At 42.0% G+C, this 24,040-nt stretch overlaps 1 protein-coding gene across 2 annotated transcripts; it reads left to right on the top strand.

The window, feature by feature from the left end:
- The first annotated feature begins 9,279 nt into the window (after positions 1 to 9,279).
- Positions 9,280 to 15,263, top strand: LOC311436245 (toll-like receptor 1). 2 transcript variants are annotated; one of them, XM_084518249.1, is made up of 3 exons: positions 9,285 to 9,760; positions 11,811 to 11,916; positions 12,309 to 15,263. In XM_084518249.1, exon 3 carries the CDS (start codon positions 12,321 to 12,323, stop codon positions 14,355 to 14,357), a length of 2,037 nt encoding a protein of 678 aa, XP_084374375.1. In that variant the 5' UTR covers positions 9,285 to 9,760; positions 11,811 to 11,916; positions 12,309 to 12,320; the 3' UTR covers positions 14,358 to 15,263. The 2 variants fall into 2 exon arrangements, with proteins under 2 accessions (XP_084374374.1, XP_084374375.1); XM_084518248.1 differs by having other exon boundaries at positions 9,280 to 9,760; positions 11,811 to 15,263.
- The last annotated feature ends 8,777 nt before the right edge of the window (positions 15,264 to 24,040 follow it).

Below are 24,040 nucleotides of genomic sequence, written 5' to 3'. Positions count from 1 at the left end.
TGGGGTGCCATGTCGCCATAGGACTTGCTTTTCAAGGCCCAGGATGGTGTTCCGGGCGGTAGCATGAGGCACAGGATATGTTTCCAGCCATCCGGTGGTTGCTTCCACCATTGTAAGTACGTGGCGCTTGCCATTGCGAGTTTGAGGGAGTGTGATGTAATCAATCTGCCAGGCCTCTCCATATTTATATTTCAGCCATCGTCCTCCATACCAAAGAGGCTTTGACCGTTTGGCTTGCTTGATTGCAGCACATGTTTCACAGTCATGAATAACCTGTGCTATAGCGTCCATGGTCAAGTCCACCCCTCGATCACGAGCCCATCTGTATGTTGCATCTCTACCTTGATGGCCTGAGGTGTCATGGGCCCATCGGGCTATAAATAATTCACCTTTATGCTGCCAATCCAGGTCCACCTGAGCTACTTCAATCTTAGCAGCCTGATCCACCTGCTGGTTGTTTTGATGTTCTTCAGTAGCCCGATTCTTGGGCACATGAGCATCTACGTGGCGTACTTTCACAGCCAGGTTCTCTACCCGAGCAGCAATATCTTGCCACAATGCAGCAGCCCAGATAGGTTTGCCCCTACGCTGCCAGTTGTTTTGCTTCCATTGCTGTAACCATCCCCACAGGGCATTTGCTACCATCCATGAATCGGTGTAGAGATAGAGAACTGGCCATTTTTCTCGTTCAGCAATGTCTAAAGCCAGCTGAATGGCTTTCACTTCTGCAAACTGACTCGATTCACCTTCTCCCTCAGCAGCTTCTGCAACTCGTCGCGTAGGACTCCATACAGCAGCTTTCCATCTGCGATGCTTCCCCACAATACGACAGGACCCATCAGTGAACAGGGCATATTTCTTTTCATTCTCTGGCAAATGGTTGTACAGTGGGGCTTCTTCAGCACGACCCACCTCCTCCTCTGATGATATCCCAAAGTATTTGCCTTCTGGCCAGTCCATGATCACTTCCAATATTCCTGGGCGACTGGGGTTTCCTATTCGAGCCCGCTGAGTAATCAGTGCAACCCACTTGCTCCATGTAGCATCAGTTGCATGATGCGTAGAGGGGACCCTTCCCTTGAACATCCAGCCTAGTACCGGTAATCGGGGTGCTAGGAGGAGCTGCGCTTCAGTACCGACCACCTCCGAAGCAGATCGAACTCCTTCATATGCTGCCAATATCTCCTTTTCAGTTGGAGTATAGCGGGCCTCAGATCCTCTGTATCCCCGACTCCAAAACCCCAGAGGCCGACCTCGAGTTTCCCCAGGTTCTTTCTGCCAGAGGCTCCAGGTGGGGCCGTTCTCCCCGGCTGCAGTGTAGAGCACATTCTTTACATCTGGTCCTGTTCGAACTGGCCCAAGGGCTACTGCATGGACTATTTCCTGCTTGATTTGTTCAAAGGCTTGTCGTTGTTCAGGGCCCCATTCAAACTCATTCTTCTTACGAGTTACTTGGTAGAGTGGGTTTACAATCAGACTGTAATTTGGGATGTGCATTCTCCAAAACCCCACAACACCTAGGAAAGTCTGTGTTTCTTTTTTGTTAGTTGGTGGAGACATAGCTGTTATTTTGTTGATCACATCCATTGGGATTTGACGACGTCCATCTTGCCATTTTATTCCTAAAAACTGGATCTCCCGTGCAGGTCCTTTGACTTTATTTTGTTTTATGGCAAAACCGGCTTTCAGAAGGATTTGGACTATTTTCTTCCCTTTCTCGAAAACTTCCTCTGCTGTGTCACCCCACACAATAATGTCATCGATGTACTGCAGGTGTTCAGGAGCTTCCCCCTGCTCTAGTGCAGACTGGATCAGCCCATGGCAAATGGTAGGGCTGTGTTTCCACCCCTGGGGCAGCCTATTCCAAGTATATTGGACTCCCCTCCAAGTGAAGGCAAATTGTGGCCTGCACTCTGCTGCTAGAGGGATGGAGAAAAATGCATTAGCGATATCAATTGTGGCGTACCACTTGGCTGCCTTCGATTCAAGTTCATACTGAAGTTCCAGCATGTCCGGCACTGCAGCACTCAGTGGTGGCGTGACTTCGTTCAGGCCGCGATAGTCCACTGTTAGTCTCCACTCGCCATTAGACTTTCGCACTGGCCATATGGGACTATTGAAAGGTGAATGAGTCTTGCTGATCACTCCTTGGCTCTCCAATTGACGAATTAGCTTATGGATGGGAATCAGGGAGTCTCGGTTGGTGCGATATTGCCGCCGGTGCACAGTTGTGGTAGCAATTGGCACTTGCTGTTCTTCGACCCTCAGCAACCCCACAACAGAGGGGTCCTCTGAGAGACCAGGCAAGGTAGATAATTGTTTAATGCCCTCTGTCTCTAAGGCAGCAATACCAAAAGCCCACCGGAACCCTTTTGGGTCCTTGCAGTATCCTCTTCTAAGATAGTCTATGCCAAGGATACATGGAGCATCCGGACCAGTCACAATGCGGTGCTTTTCCCACTCATTCCCAGTCAGACTCACTTCAGCCTCCAATACAGTCAACTGCTGAGATCCCCCTGTCACTCCACAAATATAGATGGGCTCTGGTCCTTTATAGCTCGATGGCATTATAGTACATTGTGCACCGGTGTCTACTAAAGCCTTATACTTCTGTGCGCGTGATGTGCCAGGCCATCGAATCCACACAGTCCAATAAACTCGATTGTCCCTTTCCTCCCCCTGGCTGGAGGCAGGGCCCCCCTAATCCTGGTCAGAATCTTCCTCGTTTCTGTGTTTGAAGGACTGTCTGCTGGAAGTTGGAGCAGCAAACTTTTCGGAGAATCCCTTTTTCCTGATTGTTTTCTTTTGCAACTCACGTACCCGTGCCTCTAGGGTCGCGGTAGATTTTCCATCCCACTTTCTCATGTCCTCTCCATGGTCTCGTAAGTAAAACCACAGGGTGGCACGGGGTGAGTACCCACCATATCGTCTTCCTTGTGTGGGTGAACGCCTACCCCTGACAGCTGAGACACTGCTTTGTACAGGTGCGAAGGAGAATAATCTCTCTTCAAGTTGGTGAACCTTTTCAGAAAGTTTCTCCCAAGTGTTCTCCTTTGGTCGGTGGGCACTGGTTGGTTCAGGTGGGGAGGACAATAGATTCTCTTCAAGTTGGTGAACCTTTTCAGAAAGTTTCTCCACAGCTGAGACGCAGGCCTGTAAGGAAGAGGAGAGACTTTCTTCGTACTGCCGGAGTTGTTTAGCCGCTTCACCCACTGTGGGTTCCTCATCCTCTTTCCAGGCCATTATTGCCAATGAGCTGGCATATGATGATGGTGCACTCCGTACAAACTTCCGCCACATGGGTCGTGTACACTTGACTTCATCTGGATCTGTGGATGTTTGTTTGAGGTCTGGATCCTCATAAATCACTTCCCGTACGGCTAATTCCCTCAGGTACTGGATTCCCTTCTCCATAGTGGTCCACTTGCCTGGTAGACATAAAATATCTTCCTTGAAGGGATACCTTTCCCTCACAGCTGAGAGGAGACGCCTCCAGAGGCTGGTGGGTCGTGCTCCATCTGCAATTGCTTTGTCAATGCCGGCGTCTCGAGCAAGGGATCCCAGCCGCTTGGCTTCCCTGCCGTCTAATTCCACACAATTGGCTCCAGAGTCCCAGCACCGGAGCAGCCAGGTGACAAGCTGCTCACCTATACAGCGACCAAAATCTTTTCGCACATCTCGTAGCTCGCGCTCGTTTAGGCTTCGGGTAGTTACTGTTGCTCTTTCGGCATCCTCATCTTCCTCCTCCTGAATCCTTGACGGCCCAGCGTCGTCATCATCTTCGTCATCTCTATACTTAGTTTTGGCAGAAGCCTTACCTGGATTGGCAGAAGACTCTCTGCGTTCTAAACGACTTGAATTTCTATACCATATTTTCACCTTCTCTACAGGGGCAGCTTGCACTGCTACTGCTCGTTTCTCTGACTTTGTTACAGGGTCTGCCACAGGGGTTGGAATGCCCTCTGCAGGGTCAACTTGCACTGCTACAGCTCGTTTCTCTGACACGGCCACAGGAGCTGGAGCGGCTACAGGAGCTGGAGTTGGAGCTGGAGCAGTTGCAGGAGCTGGGACTGGAGCAGCAGTAGGAGCTGGAGCTGGAGCGGCTTCAGGAGCTGGAGCTGGAGCGGCTTCAGGAGCTGGGACTGGAGCAGTTGCAGGAACTGGGACTGGAGTAGCGGCCGGAGCTGGAACTGGAGCGACTGCAGGAACTGGGACTGGAGCAGCTGCAGGAGCTGGAGCTGGAGCAGCTTCAGGAGCTGGGACTGGAGCAGTTGCAGGAGCTGGGACTGGAGCGGCTGCAGGAGCTGGGACTGGAGCGGCTGCAGGAGCTGGGACTGGAGCGGCTGCAGGAGCTGGGACTGGAGCGGCTGCAGGAGCTGGGACTGGAGCGGCTGCAGGAGCTGGGACTGGAGCGGCTGCAGAATCCACCGTAGGGGTCACAGTGGCCGTTGGATCTGTCACAGGGTTTGGAGTGGCCGCAGGGTCTGTCACTAAGTTGATAGCAGTATCAATGGCAGCTCGATAGGCATGAGCCAGGCCCCAGCACGTTACAATGATTTGTGTTACTTTGGAACTGCCAGAATCATTACACCTTTTTTTCAAGCATTCTGCCAGTTTTTGAGGATTTTGCCATTGTTCAGGGGTGAATTTCCAACACACTGGGGGTGCCAACTGCTGCTCTAGATGCCTGCCCATATCCACCCATACTCCCTGCCACCCACAACTATACTGCCTCCGGGCAGATCTCCGGATGAGCTTCATAAGTAGTTGTTTAACTTTAAGCAGAACCTGAAGTGCATTCAGGAGGCAGAACAACAGGACTATGCTGGTCTGAGTATCCCAAGGATATTCAATATCTTGGAGAGCTATTGTAATAAACTCGGAGGATAAGAGGGTGGTGAAGGAGGAAGGGAGAGTGATCAAGGAGGGTACAGGGGTGGTGAAGGAGAAAGGGAGAGTGATCAAGTAAGAAAAATTATCTTCCCCTTTCCCCTCCACAGATTGACTCCCTAATGAAAAAAGGCAACAGATACAATTGCTAATAGTTTCCAAAATACAGTTTCCAAAGTATAGAATCGAAGATGTTACTGAGTACAAATACCAGGTTAGAGTCATGGCCAGATATTTCATCATCTCATAAGCCACTGATACAACACACAGTACCATAATGGTCTGAAACCAGGGCCCGGAGAGGATAAACAACATGACAGAGAGCACATACGGAAAATAACGTGCTATAATACTCAATTTGGAAAACAGGCGCAGCACAGTTGAGATTAAAGCAATCAGCATTATGACAAGTGACTATTAAGCAGGTCTAATACTTATACCAATTTTAGTTTAACACACTCTGGTCAGATCTGCCGTTATCTCAACCTTTCGAGCCCCACGTTGGGCGCCAAAAAGACTGTCGTGGTTTAACCCGGCTGGCAGCTAAACACCACGCAGCCGTTCGCTCACCCTCCCCCCTCCCTCTCTGGGACGGGGGAGAGAAATGGAAAGTGAAGCTCGTGAGTTGAGATGAAGACAGTTTAATAAGACAGGAAAATAATAATAATAATAATAATAATAATAATAATACAATGATGATAATAGTACTACTACTAATAATATGTACAAACAAGTGATGCACAATGCAATTGCTCACCACCCGCTGACCGATGCCCAGCTTAACCCCGAGCAGTCCGGCCCCCTCCCCCCGGCTAGCCACCCCTATATATTGTTTAGCATGACGTCAGATGGTATGGAATACCCCTTTGGCTAGTTTGGGTCACCTGTCCTGGGTCTGTCCCCTCCCAGCTCTTACTGCACCCCCCCAGCCTGCCCGTTGGCAGGACAGAGCAAAGGCTGAGATGTCCTTGGCTTAGTATAAGCACTGCTCTGCAACAATTAAAGCATCGGGGTGTTATCAGCACTCTTCTCATTCTAAGCCAAAACACAGCATTCCACCAGCTACTAGGAAGAAAATTAATTCTGTGCTAACTGAAACCAGGACAGACAGGCTGGGCCCATGGGACATGTCCAGTTGCGTGAGACTGCATCTCAAGCAGCGTATTTGGTTTTGGGCCCCTCACTACAAGAATTACATGGAGACACTTCAGTCCCCATCCCTGGAGGTACTTAAGAGGTGTGTGGACATGGTGTTTAGGGACATGATGGGACTCCGTGGTCAGGTTGATGATTGGACTTGGTGGTCTTGAAGGTCTTTTCCGACCTAGATGATTCTATGATTTCATGATTCTAAGAAGCTGTCAATTTCAGCTGAAATAGCATCTTTTGCAGTGCAGCTATGGGTTTCTGATCAGAAAGGCAATAACCAGTTAGAGGCTGAAAAGATTTGCCAAGTCTTGCGACAAATGGTCAAGCCTCTATTCATGAAGTCAGAAGGATAAGCTACGTTTACATTATGTGCCAAATAATTGATCAAACAGCTACATGTGCTGTGAATTACTGCATCCAGTTTCTCAGATTCCCTAGCAGAGATTTCTCAAGAGATATATCAGGATATTCAAAATAATTAGTTTAGCCTCTGTCATACTCCGAACACTTTATATAAAACCAGTTTTAGTCCAAGGAGGATTTTTTCCCATACGTGGGGCCATGTGTTAGCCTCACATCCCTTGTCAGCCTCTTTTCTGGCACTTGTGCGTGCGCATTCTGGAAGGTAGCTCCCATGCGTCAAAAAAGGGTGTATGTAAATATATTCTGATGTCAGATACCATATCAGCATATTCCTGGCGTTTGACTAGTCATCTCAGTGACTAGCAGGAATGGTATTTCACATACAGAACAATATCAACATACAAAACTGATAATGTGGGTGTTAACCACCCTCCAAAACCTAGAAAATGTGCAGAATGCAGTGAAAAGCACATGCATATATATCTATATATATATATGTATTTATGTAGTGTGTAGCATAAAGGAAACCAAACTACGACAGAATGGAAGTCACAATGCACACAGGGGTTGCCCTGCTGAGAGCTGTATTTGATTTCCATGCTTCAATCCTGGTGTCTGTCTTTGCCCAAGCAAAATAGGTTTAGGCATTAAATGTGGTAAATCTCTGCTCGGTTTAACTTGTGGTGGCATTTAGCATTCATTTTGCCTGCTTGACCCATGGGAGTAAGTTGTGACAATGACAGAGCTGCCATTGAAGTTAAGGTCCTCTGTATGACCAAATACTGACCTAGCCACTTGCAATTTCTGGTAACTGTTAATTTTTTGTAAGTGCTTGGATGAGTCTAACTGCTCTGGCTGTTTTAACTCAATGTTTTGCACATGTAAGTTCCCTTTAGCAGTTCCTATTGGGGAAATCCTTTGATCCTTCAGGACAGCACTGATCCTAAATAGCTTCTGATATTCAGCTGAGTGTGGTTGCAGTTCCTCCCTAGGTAAGTAAACACAATATAGAGGCAGATGTGTGAGATATACATGGAGGAAGGGCTGTTTGTGAAAGTAAGTGCTCATTGGTAGAATAAGCTACAAAAACCAACCAACAAAAAAAAAAAAAAAAAAAAAAAAAAGGAAAAAAGAAAAAACTTCACCAAAGCCAGAAACGAACCACCCCAAAATACAGCAGTATAATCTTAACAAATGGAACAAGGTATCTGCATGAGTATAGATATGTTCAGGACAGAAAGGATGGTCTTTACCTGCTACATTCAGGATGTGTGAACAGGTACACACTGCTTTTTAGTTTTTGCTATCATGCAAAATGGCTTAATCAGTAAACTGAAACCTCCCTCAAACAAACCTTTGCTGAATGGGTTAGTAAAAATAACATTGTGCAATGCCCCTAATTAATTAATTAATTAACTGATGAATGAATGAATGAATTAATTAAGAAAGGTATTTAGGAGTGTCAGTTTTATTTTCAGTAGTTCCAAATTTTCTTTATGGTACAATTGTACAAAATTGTATTTTACGCAGCACAAAACTGCATTTTGAATGTACTTTAACATCTCCTAAAGAAGGGTGGTAAGGAAATTAAACATATTATAAATAAAGGTGTGGGTACTTTTTCATTTGACAATCCTGTGTGCGCTGGAGTCAGTTCTGAAGAAAGCTGATGGTATATTTGATTTTGTCAACACAGCAAAGATTTTTCCATAGTTATACTGGAAGGAAAACTGCCATTGTTCTGTCAACAAGTGCCTTAGACTATTCATTTTGATGGATTAATGTTCTCAGTGGGAACCTCTCCTTTAACATGAAGGAAAAAACAATATCAGCTGACAATCAGATGGAACCATTCATGATCTCCAGCCTTGTCTATGGTCACAGGTGTCTCAATCTGTAATGAGTTACTCAGATCACTGCATTGAGGAAAGCAGAATGGTTTGCTGTCAGCAGGTTTTAGCAAGACTATCTTACTCATCAATCTCAAATTGAAAGCCAGAAATCTTCTTCCAGCAAAGCAAAAATATTACATTCTTCTTTGCAAAATTGGAAAGGCAAAAGAAAAATTTTAAAGGAATATAATGCAAGGTTCAGATATACCTGGCACAACTAGTTGTCATACTTCATACTGACATAAATTGTCATACTTCTCCTCTTTCTGTAGCTAAATACATTCTTGCCTTCAAGCCTCCTCCAAGGTGCTGTTTCGTGGTGGGGAGTAAGCTTTTGATGGAGTCCAGAGTCATCCAAGATGCCCCAGTTTGCTCATACCCGAGGGATTCATTACATACGTCATGAATTTAATCTTAAAATTTATTAAGATAAAACGAACCTTTGTTCATTTATTTATCTTGGCGTCTTTCTTCCTTTCTGATTAATCTTACTGAAGCATGTTGTGTTAGTTTGGAGGCTCATGGGAATGAGATGTTGGTTTTGGTTATTTACATGTGCCTCTGAAGTGCACTGACTCTCTGCTCTGTTGATTTGTTCACTAGGCTCGTGCTCCTGCTCAAAATTTTAATTGAATGACTGATTTATTGGATTCCTTCATTCCCAGATTGCCCTCTATGGCTTTAGTCTTCATGGCTGCTCTGCAGCTTTCATATAGAAAATACTATCTCTAGATTATTATTTTTTTCCAGTTTTCTGAATTAAAGTACAATGTGAGTTTTCCCTGATTTAACCATCCAAGCCATATCTAGTGTAAAGATGACTGACCTGTAAATGTTTTGAATTGCATCAGTTTGCCCCATTACTAGATTTGGATCTAGTATTAGTTAATTAGATTAATTAATGTGCTACATTAACTAATCTGCTTGTTGGGGAAACTAACTCAGGAGGGTAGATCTCTGCAAGAGATTTTGATACAAAGAGAAGTTGGCTGTGAAAGTTCTGCTTCCTGTTTTCTGTGCGTGCAAAAGAGGAGATGCAGTTGATGAACTTCCAGAACATCTGTGTAACCATCAGAAACAGACGTGAAATTAGAAATGCAGAATTATTTAAATATTCTTGCTTTTGGGGAACATCTTGTACTGCAGATAGGTTCCTAAACCATACAGTTAGGTAAATATTGCAGAAGTAAATGTACTTTGAGTTTGAACTGCTAAAAATTTCCTTTCATTGTGCTGTTAATACCTGCATTGCAGGGAAATGTTATTCTTTATTGGAATTATGTAGTTTACAGATGGAAAACTGTTCTTTCTACTTCCTGGCACAGTAGTTAAGGAATTAACATCTTGTATAAGATTCTCTAGCTTGAAGATTACATGTGCTTGAAAATCTGTCTTGAGGTTGTTAACTGAGTATGCCGAAGCCTTATGCTGGTTCTTCACTTGGAGAAGAATTCAATGCTCAAAAGGTGGGTAATATTTTCTACTTTATTTACATTCAAAATTTTTTGTTATGGCTGTTTTGGAGTCCATCAGATCTCAGGTGTTGTCTTTCTTCACCAGGGGAAGATATTCTTGCATTTTAAAATTTCAGTGGAAATGCTCATTTGTATGTTGAATTTCAACACAGAAGAAAGGAAAAAAAAAAAAAAAAAAGGCAATTTTCATTCTCAACCAACTCTGATTTAATACTGTCATACAATAGTGTTGGATGGGTTACTGCTGATCCTTAATATTGCTTCACCGTATAGATCTACTCTATTCTTTGAGTTTGGCACACTTCACTGCTCTACAGGGTGGATTGTCCCTTGCACTGTACAGCATGGTGTGTATAGTAAACTAAAATTCATCTGGCAATCGAGCATGGACCAGAGAATGTATTATTATTATTATTATTTTATTTTTTTGTTCCATCAGGAAAAAAAGTCTTGTTTTGTTCCTGACTTCCCATCTCCCCAAATTTTATTTGATTCAAGAGGGTTTTCTTGGAATAATGTCTGAAGAACAGGGTCAGCTACTCTTTAAAGTAATCTTGGTTCTTCTTGCGAGTGATACTGTACTTTGACCAACCATCTCAGCTTCATTTAGGATCTGTTCCGTGCTTGGATTGCCTAGTACAACTTTCTGAAAGATAGAATTTGACTTCTCAGTTTGATTCTCCAGAACTAATTTTATACTTTAATTATTCATGCTTTTATTGCTCTTATATGCTAATATAAGCATATAAGATTCATTCTTATACTGCTCTATATGTTAATTACACATATTTTTGTTTTATTTATTTGGAAAAAAAAATTGATCAAGCTTGGCAGAAGATTTAGAAGGGAAAGGAAAGAGTTTTGATATCAGGCAATCAAATCAGTAGGGACTAACATATTATCACCCAGAACTGACAGAAAATAGGCTTTTATTTTTTATTACCAAAAGATTACACAGAGGAAGAATCCCTCCCCCTCCTCCCCTTCCCAAATACCCCAACCTCACAATCAGCAGAGGAAAAAAAATGGGTCTCTTTGTCTTCTAAAAGAATTGGTGAGTCATTCATACATCTGGCTGCCTGTCTGTGGTGTCTATGTTGTCTTGTCTAGATAACACAATAGTACTGCCCAAAGCATGGTTTTTCATGGTAGAGCAGGTGCTGTTCTGAGTCTATGTAGGCTGTTGATAGGCTCAAACATTTAGTCATTCTGCTTTTTGATCTCTGGAACTGGATTCCTCACTCCTCACCATTTCTGGGGAGGTTCTTTGTCAAGTTGGCAACTATGGGATACTTTGGAAAATGCAGGAAATGTCTTAGGACACCTAGAATATCTTGGAGTCTTTGAAGTGTTAAGTATTTTCTTTCAGCTATTGAGTACTGCTACTTCATATGGATTCTCCAGTTATGCTGTGGTTTTCCTGTTAGCATGCTTTTGTACATACTGGCATTACAATAGTAACGAGACAGTAAAATTGGTCCTCAAGCTCCTTGTCTTACTTGAAAAATGGACACCTATGTCTTTGTACTTCCTTGATCTGTGAACTTGGAGGGGTTGCATGGCCATATCCTATCTCATTATGGTGTAAAGAATATCCTTTAGCTCTTGAGGGAAAAGGTTTCTTTTGCACCGGTTCCTGTGAGGGTCCATGGGCCTTTTGGAGTTCTGTCACCAGATGTGTCTGGACATGGGACGTAGGGAAAAAGCAGATGGGAGGTTTGTTGTGTTCTCTTTTACTCCTAAATGCATTGATGTCTGTGTCATTTTTTTAAGATGATTGAGAAATTTGAATTCCTTAACATCTTTGCATTTTTTAAAACATTCCTCTTATTGTATTCTTCCCATTATATACAAATTATTTTCTACATAACTGACAAAATCAATAACTGGAGTTTTGGGCGGGAATTGGTAATAACTTAGAGAAAGTAAGTAAAAATATATATTTATTACATATTTTTTGTATTGAATTTTATTTTAATAATAAACAACAAATTCAACAATTCATCAAATTCAGAAAATTCCATGTGTTTTCTTTTCACAGGGCTGGACTTCTCACTGAGACATATTGAACAAAAAACAAAGATATGCTTCTGTGTTTCTCTAAAGAACCAAGATAATTCTAGAAGGCATAATGGGATCCCTTACAAGTATCTATGTCTTTGCTTGTGTCTTTACACTCACACTTTGGAATAATGTCCAGCCAACTGTGGAAAACAAATTCATTGCAAACTATTCAAGCCTTTTGCTAACTGATGTTCCAAAAAACATTCCACTCCATACTCATGTATTAGATTTATCACATAATAGGATCTCTGAACTTAGTAACTCTGAATTTATTTCTCTTTCTGACCTTCAGGTATTAAATCTTTCTCATAATCTAATTACAGAGCTTGACTTTAATGTCTTCATTTTTAATCAAGATTTAGAATACTTAGATCTATCTCATAATAACATTTGGAAAGTTTATTGTCAAACGCTTGCATGTCTTAGACATTTAGATCTTTCTTTCAATAATTTTACTGTCTTGCCCATCTGTCAGGAATTTGGGACCATGTTTAATTTGGAATATCTAGGATTAAGTGCCATGATGATACGAAGGTCAGACTTCAGATACATCACACATTTACAGCTGAACACTGTCTTCCTTACCTTGGAAAACTTTTCTCTGTACGAGCCTCAAAGTCTAACAGCCTTAAATACAAAGAGCCTTCACATTGTTTTTTCAGCAAACCAAAACTTCAGTTTTTCCCTCTTGTATGATGGGATGAGCACTTCAGAAAACTTAAAAATAGTTAATACAAGATATACCTTGAGCTACAAAGATTTCCCCTCTCCTACTTTAAAGCTTCTGAAGAAAATCAAGACAACAGCTCTGATGCTTGACACTGTGGACTTAGAATGGCCTATCATTTTGCAAATTTTCCTGCTTATTTGGTATTCACCTGTGGAGCATCTGACTGTGAGAAATTTGATTTTTCGGGGACCAATAGGAGGGTTGACTGCATATAAATTTGTACCCTTCTTAAGCTCTCTGGAACAAGTAATGTCTTTGGGTGTCTCCATGAAAGCGCTAACTTTGGAGCATGTTCGTAATAAGGTTTATTATTTCAACCAGGAGATTCTATACAGAGAGTTTTCAGAGATGAATATTGCCAATTTGACAATATGTGATGCATACATGCCACACATGCTTTGTCCGCAGAGAGCAAGCTCATTTCAATATTTAAATTTTTCTCGCAATGCCCTGACAGATGAATTGTTCCAGAATTGTAGTACTCTGGCAGAGTTGAAGTTACTTATTTTGAAGAGGAATAAATTTGAGAGCCTTTCCAAGGTGAGCTCCATGACCAGATACATGAAATCACTGAGGTATCTGGACGTGAGCAGCAACTTGCTGCGTAACGATGGAGCCGAGGAGCACTGCCAATGGACCAAGTCTCTGAAGGAGCTGGACCTGTCCTCAAACCAGCTGACAGAGTCCGTGTTTGGGTGCTTGCCGGTCAATGTCAAGAAACTGGACCTACACAACAACCAGATCCCCAGCGTCCCCCAGGGGATTGCTGAACTGAAGTCCTTGAAAGAGCTGAACCTGGCGTCGAACAGGCTGGCCGACCTGCCGGGGTGCGGTGGCTTTTCAGCCCTGGAGATCCTGAATATGGAGATGAACTCGATCCTCACCCCTTCCGCCGACTTCTTTGAGAGCTGCCAGAGGGTGCGGGAGCTGGAAGCTGGGCACAATCCGTTCAAGTGCTCCTGTGAACTGCAGGCCTTCATGCGTCTTGAGAGGCAGTCTGGGGGGAAGCTGTCCGGCTGGCCGGAGGCATACGTGTGCGAGTACCCTGAGGAGCTGAAGGGAACGCAGCTGAAGGACTTCCACTTGACGGAGCTGGCTTGCAACACGACCCTGTTGCTTGTGACGGCTCTGCTGCTGACGCTGGTGCTGGTGGGGGTGGTGGCCTTTGTGTGCATCTACCTGGACGTGCCGTGGTACGTGCGCATGCTGTGGCAGTGGACGCAGACGAAGCGCAGAGCTTGGCACGAGTGCCCCGAGGAGCGGGAAAGCGTCCTGCAGTTCCACGCCTTCATTTCCTACAGCGAGCGCGATTCCGTGTGGGTGAAGAACGAGCTGATCCCGAACCTGGAGAAGGGGGAGGGCAGCGTCCAGCTGTGCCAGCACGAGAGAAACTTTGTTCCCGGCAAGAGCATTGTGGAGAATATCATTAACTGCATAGACAAGAGCTACAAGTCAATCTTTGTGTTGTCTCCCAACTTTGTGCAGAGCGAGTGGTGTCACTACGAGCTGTACTTTGCCCATCACAAGTTGTTCAGTGAGAACTGCAACAGCTTGATCCTGATTTTGCTGGAGCCTATCCCTCCGTATATTATCCCTGCGAGGTACCACAAGCTGAAGGCTCTCATGGCAAAGAGAACGTACCTGGAGTGGCCAAAGGAGAGGAGCAAGCGTGCCCTTTTCTGGGCTAACCTGAGGGCAGCTATTAATATTAACCTACCAATGTCATTTGAAGCAAATGAGGAGGAAGATGATGTTACTTCTACTGATAGTATAACTCAGCCTCTGATTAAGTGACTTGACTGTCCTGCATTAAGTTGTGTTAAAGAATGTTCCATATTTTGAGTTTGTAGCAAAATGTAGTTGTGAAGCATATGGAAATTACTACTGCTTATTTTAACTGTGAAAGTAGTCAGAAGTTTTCTCTTATTTCCCCATCATCGACTAGAGGAAGAGAAAGGATTTTTCCTAGTAATTTCACTTTTTTTTTTTTTTTTTTTTTTTTCCAAGCTTGTGTTGCCTTTGCTTTGGATGTTTCCCATTGATTCTAGCCATATTTGAAAGTAACAAAAGTTCAATGTCATTGGGATTGTAAAGTCATGTACTTAGTCTTTGTTCTGGCAGGGATGTTTTGGAGTTAAGATGTTAGGGGTCTTCTTCCTTAGGTTTAATTAAATAATACAAACAAGAACAAAACTCTTGTTTAAGTCAATTTCTGTATTCTAGCATAACAGATGCCAAGGGTACAGTATTCCTACACCTTCAGACCTCCCTGCAACTTATTCCAAGCCTGTTTTCACTTCTGGGAAATCTTTCCCTTGATCACAGACAGAGACTGCCCTGGGTAAAAGCTGGAAGTTGGAGCCATTAATCCGTGTTTAATATCCTTCTTACTTTGTTGTACCATACATTGCCGCTTGCATAGATTTACCCATCAAGCAATCATTTCATAAAATTTGCTATTGGTTATTTTCAAAATAATAGCTAATATCTGAATTTATGGGTTTTATTGTGTTATACTATTACTGTTTCTGCTGTGCTCATATCAAGCTGTATTGGGCTGCTTGTTTTCAGAAGTATAGCTATATATAAGTACTTCAGTAATATATTCTCTTATTATGAACTCTTTCAACTGTAAGGGTTAAAAAAAAAAAAAAGATGTCTCAATCTGTGACAATTTCATTAAAAAAATTATCTCAGTTACACCACTGTAATTCTTCTGTTAAATTATAAAATGTATTTTATTACTATCTCTCTGGATCAGCTAGTAAGTAACCTACTTCGCAGAGTAGTTTTGTAGGTATTCAGAATGTGTACCATGTGATAATATTGCAGAAAAGCCCCTCTTACTGAAAATAGGAAGCAGAACTTGCATAACCGTTGTGAAAGAGTTGCATTACCAGGGCTGTCACTGAATTAGGTCATCTATTAAGTATTTAAACTCAGGAGGCTGATGTTTTGAGGTAAATCCCCTTTTATCTCTAGAGTTTCACTGAACTCTGTTATCCTGCCCTTTCATCACCAGGCACTGAGAGTCACCTTTCAGGATAAAAAGTGTGTGCTTCACTGGGAAATAACCTCTCTGCTAAAATCAATCTAATTAAACTAATGATACTTGTTGATAGGAGGCATCTAATTATTTGCTGTACTTGGATTTAATTTGATAAACTAATAGATGTCTCATTCTTTTTTTTTAAATCTGTTATTATACTTCCTTGTGTCGTGTCACTGGTGGCGAGGAGCTGTGTAATTATACACACCACCTGATGGAAATGAGAAGCCTTCTGACCGCAACCGTGAGTGGCATATGAAGTGAGTAAGCCTGTAGGAGGATGTGATCCCTAACACAGGCTGCTAACCACCCAGAACTTTGGTGGGAGCCGGTGGATGTGGCGTGCTTGACAAGCAGGCTATTTACAAGCAGGGGAGATGCTCAAATGGGAGCTTAGGGCTCTGCAGGAGGTCATGTCAGCAAGGCTTCGCCCTGCCCTCTGAGTCACTTGTGCTTCATGGAAACCTCACTCAGCAGCCAGGGAACAGGCACTGGAAACGAATGGCAGAGCTCCTGTGTCAGTCGGCCTGTGATGGCAGGCTGCAGGGCGTTTTCCACAACAGCCCTGATGTTCAGCCTGGAGCTGCAGCCAGAAGGCACAGCTGGAGTTGCTGCATTTCCTTTTTAGCAAGTTTCCCCTGACTGTACAACATCATTCCTTGTGTAGAATATTTGCTTCCTCAATAACACTGCTGTCTGCTATTAAGCAGTTGTCTACCTAAACTTTAGTGTCTGCTTTATAATAGCTATGGCCAAAGTATGCCTATAATTTAAGGTTTGAAATGCTCTACAGCTCTCAGATACTTAAGGAATCATTCAGGAATATAGGCCGATGCATTAAGCTGGTGAGGGGCTTGATAGCTGCTACCTCTCCAGGGCTCCTCTGAGCTTTGCAGCTGAGAACGCTACAAGAAAACTTTCTCCTCCCTAATAGCAGGCTTCTTCCTCTCCCCTCCAAACCTTTAAAGTCTAAGGATATGACTAGCATTCATATTTAGTGGAAATGTTGCAAAGAGCACACATTGCCCTGTCCACACAATGAGAAAAGAAGAAGTAAGATTTCTCAAATCAGACTTTCCAGTCTCCATAAATGTAATGCAGTCAGCAAGCTGTTTTTTTTTTTTTTTTTTTTTTTTTTTTTTTTTTTAACATACTAAATAATGCGTGTGGTATTCTGGGCCTGTGAAGATTGCCTCGTATTTTAGACTGTTCTGAAACTGAAGTTATAAGTAAAAGTGAAAGAAATTATTTGTTTTCTCAGGTTTGCTAAGTATATTGTTTCAAGTTATTAACCCTGTGAGTTCCCTTTATCCTCTGTCCTTCCTACCTCACAAATCTTTCATACCCTTACCAAGAATTTTAGTTATTTGCACACAGTAGCATACCCTGTATCCATGTAAAATAGACTTTGGGGTTTTTTTATTCTTTAATTTAGCATTTGATGGAGTTTCTCATCACTTCTCTGTTGGAACTATTTTCCCCCTTCCCTAAAGCTCTTGTTTCTGTTCAGTGAATTCATAAAGTTTTTTTTTTGTTGTTTTTTTTTTTTGACCAAATGTAGAAAATTAGGTTCTACATAAACCTTCATAGGTTTCATTAAGCAAGGCGTGTTCATAGAGTTGTTTCTTGGAGAGTTTTCAAAACTTACAGGATATGAATAGCTGGTTAAAATCTTGAAATATTGTCACACTAACGTCTGTATTCATTAAGAATTTGAGAACTGCTGTCACTGCAATCACAGGCCTGAAAGCACACAAGAAAGCAACATCATGTATTGACTTTGTTCATGTTTTGCCAAACCAGAATTTTAACTGTAGAGAATACATTAAATGTGTTTCTATGGCTAAAAATCATTGTAAAGACACAAAATCAATCTCGAATTTTTGAGTAGGTTTCTGTGTGATAGGATCAGACTCTGTGATGGAAGGTGAGACAGATGTAGCAGCTTCATTTCTTACATGTGCGTGGAGAAATATTTTCTTAAAGTACAATGTCTTCATCGTAAATTTTGCTATTTTCCTCAGATAAAGAGTGACACCCAGTGGCCGATTAAATTATCACGGACCATTTCCTAAAACAAAGCTCACACTAGAATACGTACAACACATTTTTCCACTTCAAGCTAAAAATACACACAACATTTTTCGCTAGCAAAACTGAAACAAATGATCATGTTGGTCCAGAAAACTCAGGAGCCCCTTGAGATGTGTGTGGAATACATCAGACAAGAGGGTATTTCCCCTGGCCGGGAGATGATCTTCCTGGTTGCAGCTCTCCTGCTGAGTCAGTGGTGGTGATTCAGTCCCGTGCTCCATAGCTTGCTCCTAATAAGTAGGGTGTAGAGAGCATATATTCATGGGGTTTATTCAGAGCAGATCACAAACTCTGCCCGGCCCTCTGATCAAATTGCAGGTGAGGTGTGAAAGCTCCCAAATCATGATTACCTCATACTTCTTTGTGATAACACACTCCTTGAATATCTGATCCTATTGACTCAGGATTTATTTTCCATTGTCTAATTGAAGCAGTTTTGGGGAGCAATAAATACCATCCTTTCTGTACTTTTGGATAACCATTCGCTCTAATCAAATATCATTAGATGTCTCAATTTTTCTTTTTCTGGTGGCAAAATATAAATTATTGAAAGAACAGAGATGAGAAAGTTAACGGACGCAATGACACTTAGAGAAGGACAAAAAAACTAAATAACTTCAGAGAAAATGGAACAGTTATATTAAAAATCCCTAGTTGCTAGGAAAACACATTTTTATAGAGACAGATTCAGCTATACATTTGTTTAGCATCCAGAGACTTGGAGCTGAGATAGGCTCCTATAGCAAAGTACACCAGAAGGTATGAGCCTGGCGTCTCATGGCCTACCGGATCTTTATGAGGATGGGTCAAAACTTCTAGCTGGTGTTTGACATCCACCAGAGTTTCTAAAAAGACACAGACTGCCCTCAGTTTTGTGCCAGAAGTGATCTCACAGCTCACAAGAAGGTTACAATCCACTCCTGGCATCCTCCGGCCTGTAGTCCCATAGCCCCCCTGGGAAAAAAAAGCCTGGTGGCCTAGGCCAGGCCTGCGCTTGGCTCTGCTTTTGCTGAGGTGAAACACATGGGACCAGAAGCAGAAAGCCCCAAGTTTAGTCAGTTTTTCCTTTTTGAACATCTTCAGAGACTTTAAGCTCTGGGATGTTTTATATTTAGTGTTTGTGATTCTGTCAGCTAAATGGCACAAAATCCAAAGCATCTGTCACAGGAGTAATAGAAACTTGTCAGACAAAGTCACATCTGTGCAGAGTAAAGTCTTAATTAGCTTGCTTGAGAGTCACAGTCATTGTTCTGGTCTATACCACTGTATATACTTCCATTGCATTGGTAGGTCAAAGGCTCTCCAGTAGTATAACAGAATCTCTTTATCTCTAGCCAGTAAAACAAATGACACATGGTTTCCATATAAAATAACATACCCTACTGCCCTCTGGTTTTGCCCTGTTTTAGCAACACCAACAAAATGTGTGATGCAAGGAAAATATCAGAGATCTGAGGCATTGTTGGGAAGAAACTGCCTCTTTCTAAAGGAAAAAAAAAAAAAAAAAAAAAAAAAGGTTTTAAAGCTGATTAACATTATATTATGATTTTTTAATGCTGTCACAAAACTGAAAACGTCAATCCCTTTTATTACTTGAGACAACACTGAGAATATTTCATTTTTTGAGTACTCAATTTTGTCATGTGAAAATAGAGTTCACCAATTAACTGGGAAAACAAACAAACAAACAAACACCACAACCAAAACCAAACCAAACCAATGTCAACAAACAAACAAACAAAAAAACATACCTAACTTTGCTGTCCACTGTCACCTAGGAGCTGCTGTGGTGGCCAATAACCCTGTTTTAGTGGTCCACTTCTCAGTTGCCCATCATACACTCATACCCCTGAGGGAGGAAGCCAGTTCTCTTCACACAAAATAGGAGCCCATTCTTCTAGAGCAGGCACATGCATGTCATCACCCCTGTCCTACCCTGGGAAGCCCTTCCAGAGCCATGCTCTTTCATAGTGATGAAAATTCAATTCTGCTCATCGTAAATTTGTCAGACAAAAACCCATATTTCTTTTACATATTTATTTAGAAGCCTCTTATCCAGTGCAGGGCTCCAACTTGGGGTATGTGTGCCTTGATTTCCCTTTCTACCCCCTCCAAGACTACCTGATGGCTGGAAATATTTCCTGAAAGATTTTAACCAAATATGTAACCTGCATGCTTGCTAAAATCATTAGCTGCTGTGTTAGTTTTGACTAGAAGAAGAAAGCATCTGTTTCTGCTTTTAGATTGCTTGGCACACATTAATATCTTGGACAAGTTCCTGGCTTCTTCTCTGTCACCTTTGCACTGTTTCAGCGATGCGTAAACCTCAAAGCAAGCTTAAGAAGCATTCTTAAGTCTCCCCTGAGGCTGGAGATCATGACGTGGCGCTGGTCCAGAGCTGCAGATCCCAGCTGCCCTCTGATCCCCAGACATCTCAGAGAGCCAGGGGGTTTCCTGGGGGCCTGGGCAGCCCCACAGAGAGCAGCTTATGACAAACCTTCCTACTCATGGGCTGAGCAGGCGTGTCTTGAAGCCATTCCTGCAGCCTCTCACAGTGTCTTGCTGGGTGTACCCCACGAGGTAGGCAGTGGTGTTGAAACCAAACGAGCCCTGCAGATAACCTCACTGAGAGGCCCTTGGGGAAGGTGCTCTAAGGCAGTCTGCTACAGCAAGAGCTGTGTCCTTCTTCTTAAAGGCACGTGCATAAGGGATGAGCACTGCTCAGTGCTGCCCATAGAGAATTTATTTATTTTTTCAAATCTTCATCCACAGCTTCCAAAATTTCTCCCTCTCCCTTCAAATGGCTGCTTTAACACCTAGGTTCACAATGTGGGGGCCTTTCGCATGTGCTGAAGAAAACCATCATGCTTTGGTCCTGTCTGCACATTATTTGCAAACATCCGTCCCCTGTGTGCCCCCTTCTGGCACCTTGGCCCATAAAGGGGTCTGCAGGGAAGAAGGGCTGCAGGTGGCCTTTGCAAGGCAGTGACATTGAGCGGGTCCAACCCACCTCAGTGTGGTAATCACCTCATCCTTCTTAATGGCAGGCTCCTTGGATTAGAAATTAATGTGTTTAAACACATTTTACAGACTCTCATAGGGTGGGATTTTCTTGGGGGGAAGGGTAGGTTCTTGTTATTTTTATTCAGTACCGATTTTACACACTTCCTTTGACACATTAATGAACGTTGTGCATGTGTAACTATCTGTTGTGGTATAGTAGATGATGACATGACCAGAAATAATATTCTGATGGCTTTATTAACAAGTATAATACATATGTATTTTATACTAAATATAGTATGAGGACTGTACAGTACAAATTTATGTTCACAGTTTGACATGACAAAATGTCATTACTGAATTCCCATCGGACTACCAAAGTAGAAACAGTGAAAGTACATTAAACATTCACATCTTTAGTAAGAAAGATTACCAAAATGTCTCCATATTTGCAAGTTATAGTAATGTACACTAGAAACCTTTAATTACCCATTCAGTCTTATTAGCTTATAAAATATATTACATTTTATTAAAAAATTCTGCATAGTTTATACACGTATTAAAGTAAATATAACACCCCTGCTATATTTGCAGGTGAGAGATGCTAAGCCGAAAGATTATTTTGACCCTCTAACATTTAAAGTACATAAATAGCAGAAAAGTACTAATATCTGTAAAATACAATGAAAACTGGTGTAGCCCTCTGAAGATATGTAAAATGGATTTGTATCCACCTATATTTTGCTAACCTTGACAGAGACGACAACGTATTTGGACAAAATGTGGCATTAGAAATACCACTGCAGCACGGCAGCGTACATTTAAATAAAACCACACTGTAACACCTGCTTAGCTTTATACGATTGTCATAGAAACTAGTAACCCATTATAATCAAATGGTTTCAACAGGAACTTTTTAGTAGAACAGTATTATTTGTTTCCTACTGCACAGTGCAACACCGCTAGTGAAAGATGTTTTTTGAAATACACACTATCTGTAGGATTATTTTTTTTTTAATCTTTTCTAAACCGGCTTCTCTTTAGGTCATAGATGGAAAGACCGGCTGTTAAAAAGTATTTAGTTGTATATATTAAAAATTTTCATGGTACCCATCAAATCAAAATTTGCTAAAATGAGTCAACGAGTCACTCAAGATGTAAACGCATGTTTTTCAGCAAAAAGACGAAATCCTATTTGCCTGTGACTTTTTTGACATTCCACAAAGACACCATAGACCCAAGTGAAAAATTGTACAAACAAGGCATTTACATGAAAAAATCTCAAATATTTCTATTTAATATTTAATTTTTTGTTGTCCTAAATCACAAGGCACATAGCTAAAGATATTTCAAAGTTCTATTGCATCTCCACTGTATTTGTCCCCACCATTATCATAAATATTTTCTGGAAAAAAGGTACATAGGCTAATGAATGAACATAGTAAATAAAATAGATTAAGTTCTGCAAAGTGACTCTCAGGTAAAAAGAAATTCAGCCTTTAAGGTATCTGATTTTATATTTCTATTTTAAAATAATAAAATAAACCCACAACACATTAAAGAAAACATCTTGCGAAAGCCTTAAAAGAGAAATCAAGCATTGGAAAGAAATATTGCTTAAGCATCCCAAATTTTAGGCATTTGCATTTGTTAAGCTAAAAATGGGATCAGTTGCCATTAACCCACTTACAGATTAATAGGATCTCACCTACTTTTTCCCCCTAAAATCGTTGAGAACTGTTTTTATCCCAGGATAAAAGCTATTAAGTGGCTGTAGACCTGTGCTTGATGCTACAGAAGTTCCAGGCAGCCCCCTCAGTCAGCAACAGGTCTACAATTATCAATTACCATCAAAATCTTCAGCCAAATGAAGGAGGCAATTTCTGACTCCTCACGATGTTGCTACCACTGAAAATAAGGAATGAAAATCCAACGATAACCATCATTCTAAAACAGCTGCTCGAGAGCAGCAAGCTTATCAATGTTAGTAACAAACCAGCCAAGCAAACAGGGACCGATTGATTTTCCAGGTTTTTCAGTTCTGGAGCTAAACCGATCAGGGTGAGTCCAAGTGAAGTCCTGAGGATTTGGGGTGAGGTAACAGAGCGTATGGATCTTCTTCATAAAAGCTGTACACAACCAGCCCCAGCCCAGCACTGTGAACTCCCATTCTGCCCATTCCAGAGCACAGATGAAGGACTCTATTCCTTAAATAAAATTGCTGGTTTTGTATATTCCCGTATGTAAGATTTGTTACACAATTTGAACAGTACTTTGCATTTTACAGCAATCACCATGAGTACGTTTCTCCCCTTTTTCTCTACTGTAACAGGCACGTGTCAGCTGAACACCTGGTAAACCCTGTCAGCAAGGGATGGCTCCTCACACTCAGTCTCACGTGTCTGCAATATTTCAGCTTGGTGTTGGACTCCACAGGATATAGAAGCAGAGTGTTCCTCTCCATTGGTCTTAATGTACCCACCTGCAGATGGACACTCCACCTGTCTCCTCCTGGAGGATTTTATCAACTTCCTCCTCCCCACAACCCTCCATTTCCCAGTGGGTATTTCCAAGAGGAAGGAACATCTGACTTCATCATGTTTACAGTGCAGGGAATGGTGTTTACCTTACACAGGGGAAAGAACAAAAACTCCATGGTGTGCTAGAGTCTAGACAAACACATCCTGTTTCCTTGTAGTGCCATGATCTGCCAGCTAATAAAGACAGAAACCTTCCTTTCAGTGGTGTTTCACATACCAGAACATTCCTAGGGGCAGCTGTAGGTTGTTTGAATTCAGCTTATTCTACTTGTATTCTACCTATGGAGGTGTGTTTGCTAACTGACCTGGGAGTGAGGCGTTGCTGATGTGACATTTTAATGCAATTTAATGACATATCCACAGGGAAGCTTAGTCTACCTAGCATTGAGAGACTACTGGAGTCACAGACCAGAATTGTCAAGTGGATGGTTTGGTATACGTTTTTATCCAAAACAAGATACATGACTCAATTTATCATCAGAAGTGCTTCGTATTTGATGCCATCTTGTCATAAAAATATTGTGAATTAATATTTTAAAATACTGTAGCGTATTAAAGTGGAACTCGCAACAATACAGTTCGGAGCATTTTTGACATGACAATTTCTATTTTCTGAGGTACAGCAGAAAGCAAAAAATATTTAAAGGAAATGTAGGGGAGTGATAACGGAGGGATAGCCTATATCCCTGAAATGAGGTGCGGTAGGTTTCTATGAGTATCTTTTAATGCCATGTTATAGGAGAGTACCGTATGTGTTCCATCCATACAGGTGCACAGAAAACAGACATACA

This window comes from Aythya ferina (genome assembly GCF_964211825.1).
Source record: "Aythya ferina genome assembly, chromosome: 4".
Taxonomy (NCBI): domain Eukaryota; kingdom Metazoa; phylum Chordata; class Aves; order Anseriformes; family Anatidae; genus Aythya; species Aythya ferina.
This window is presented reverse-complemented; position numbering and strand designations above follow the sequence as displayed.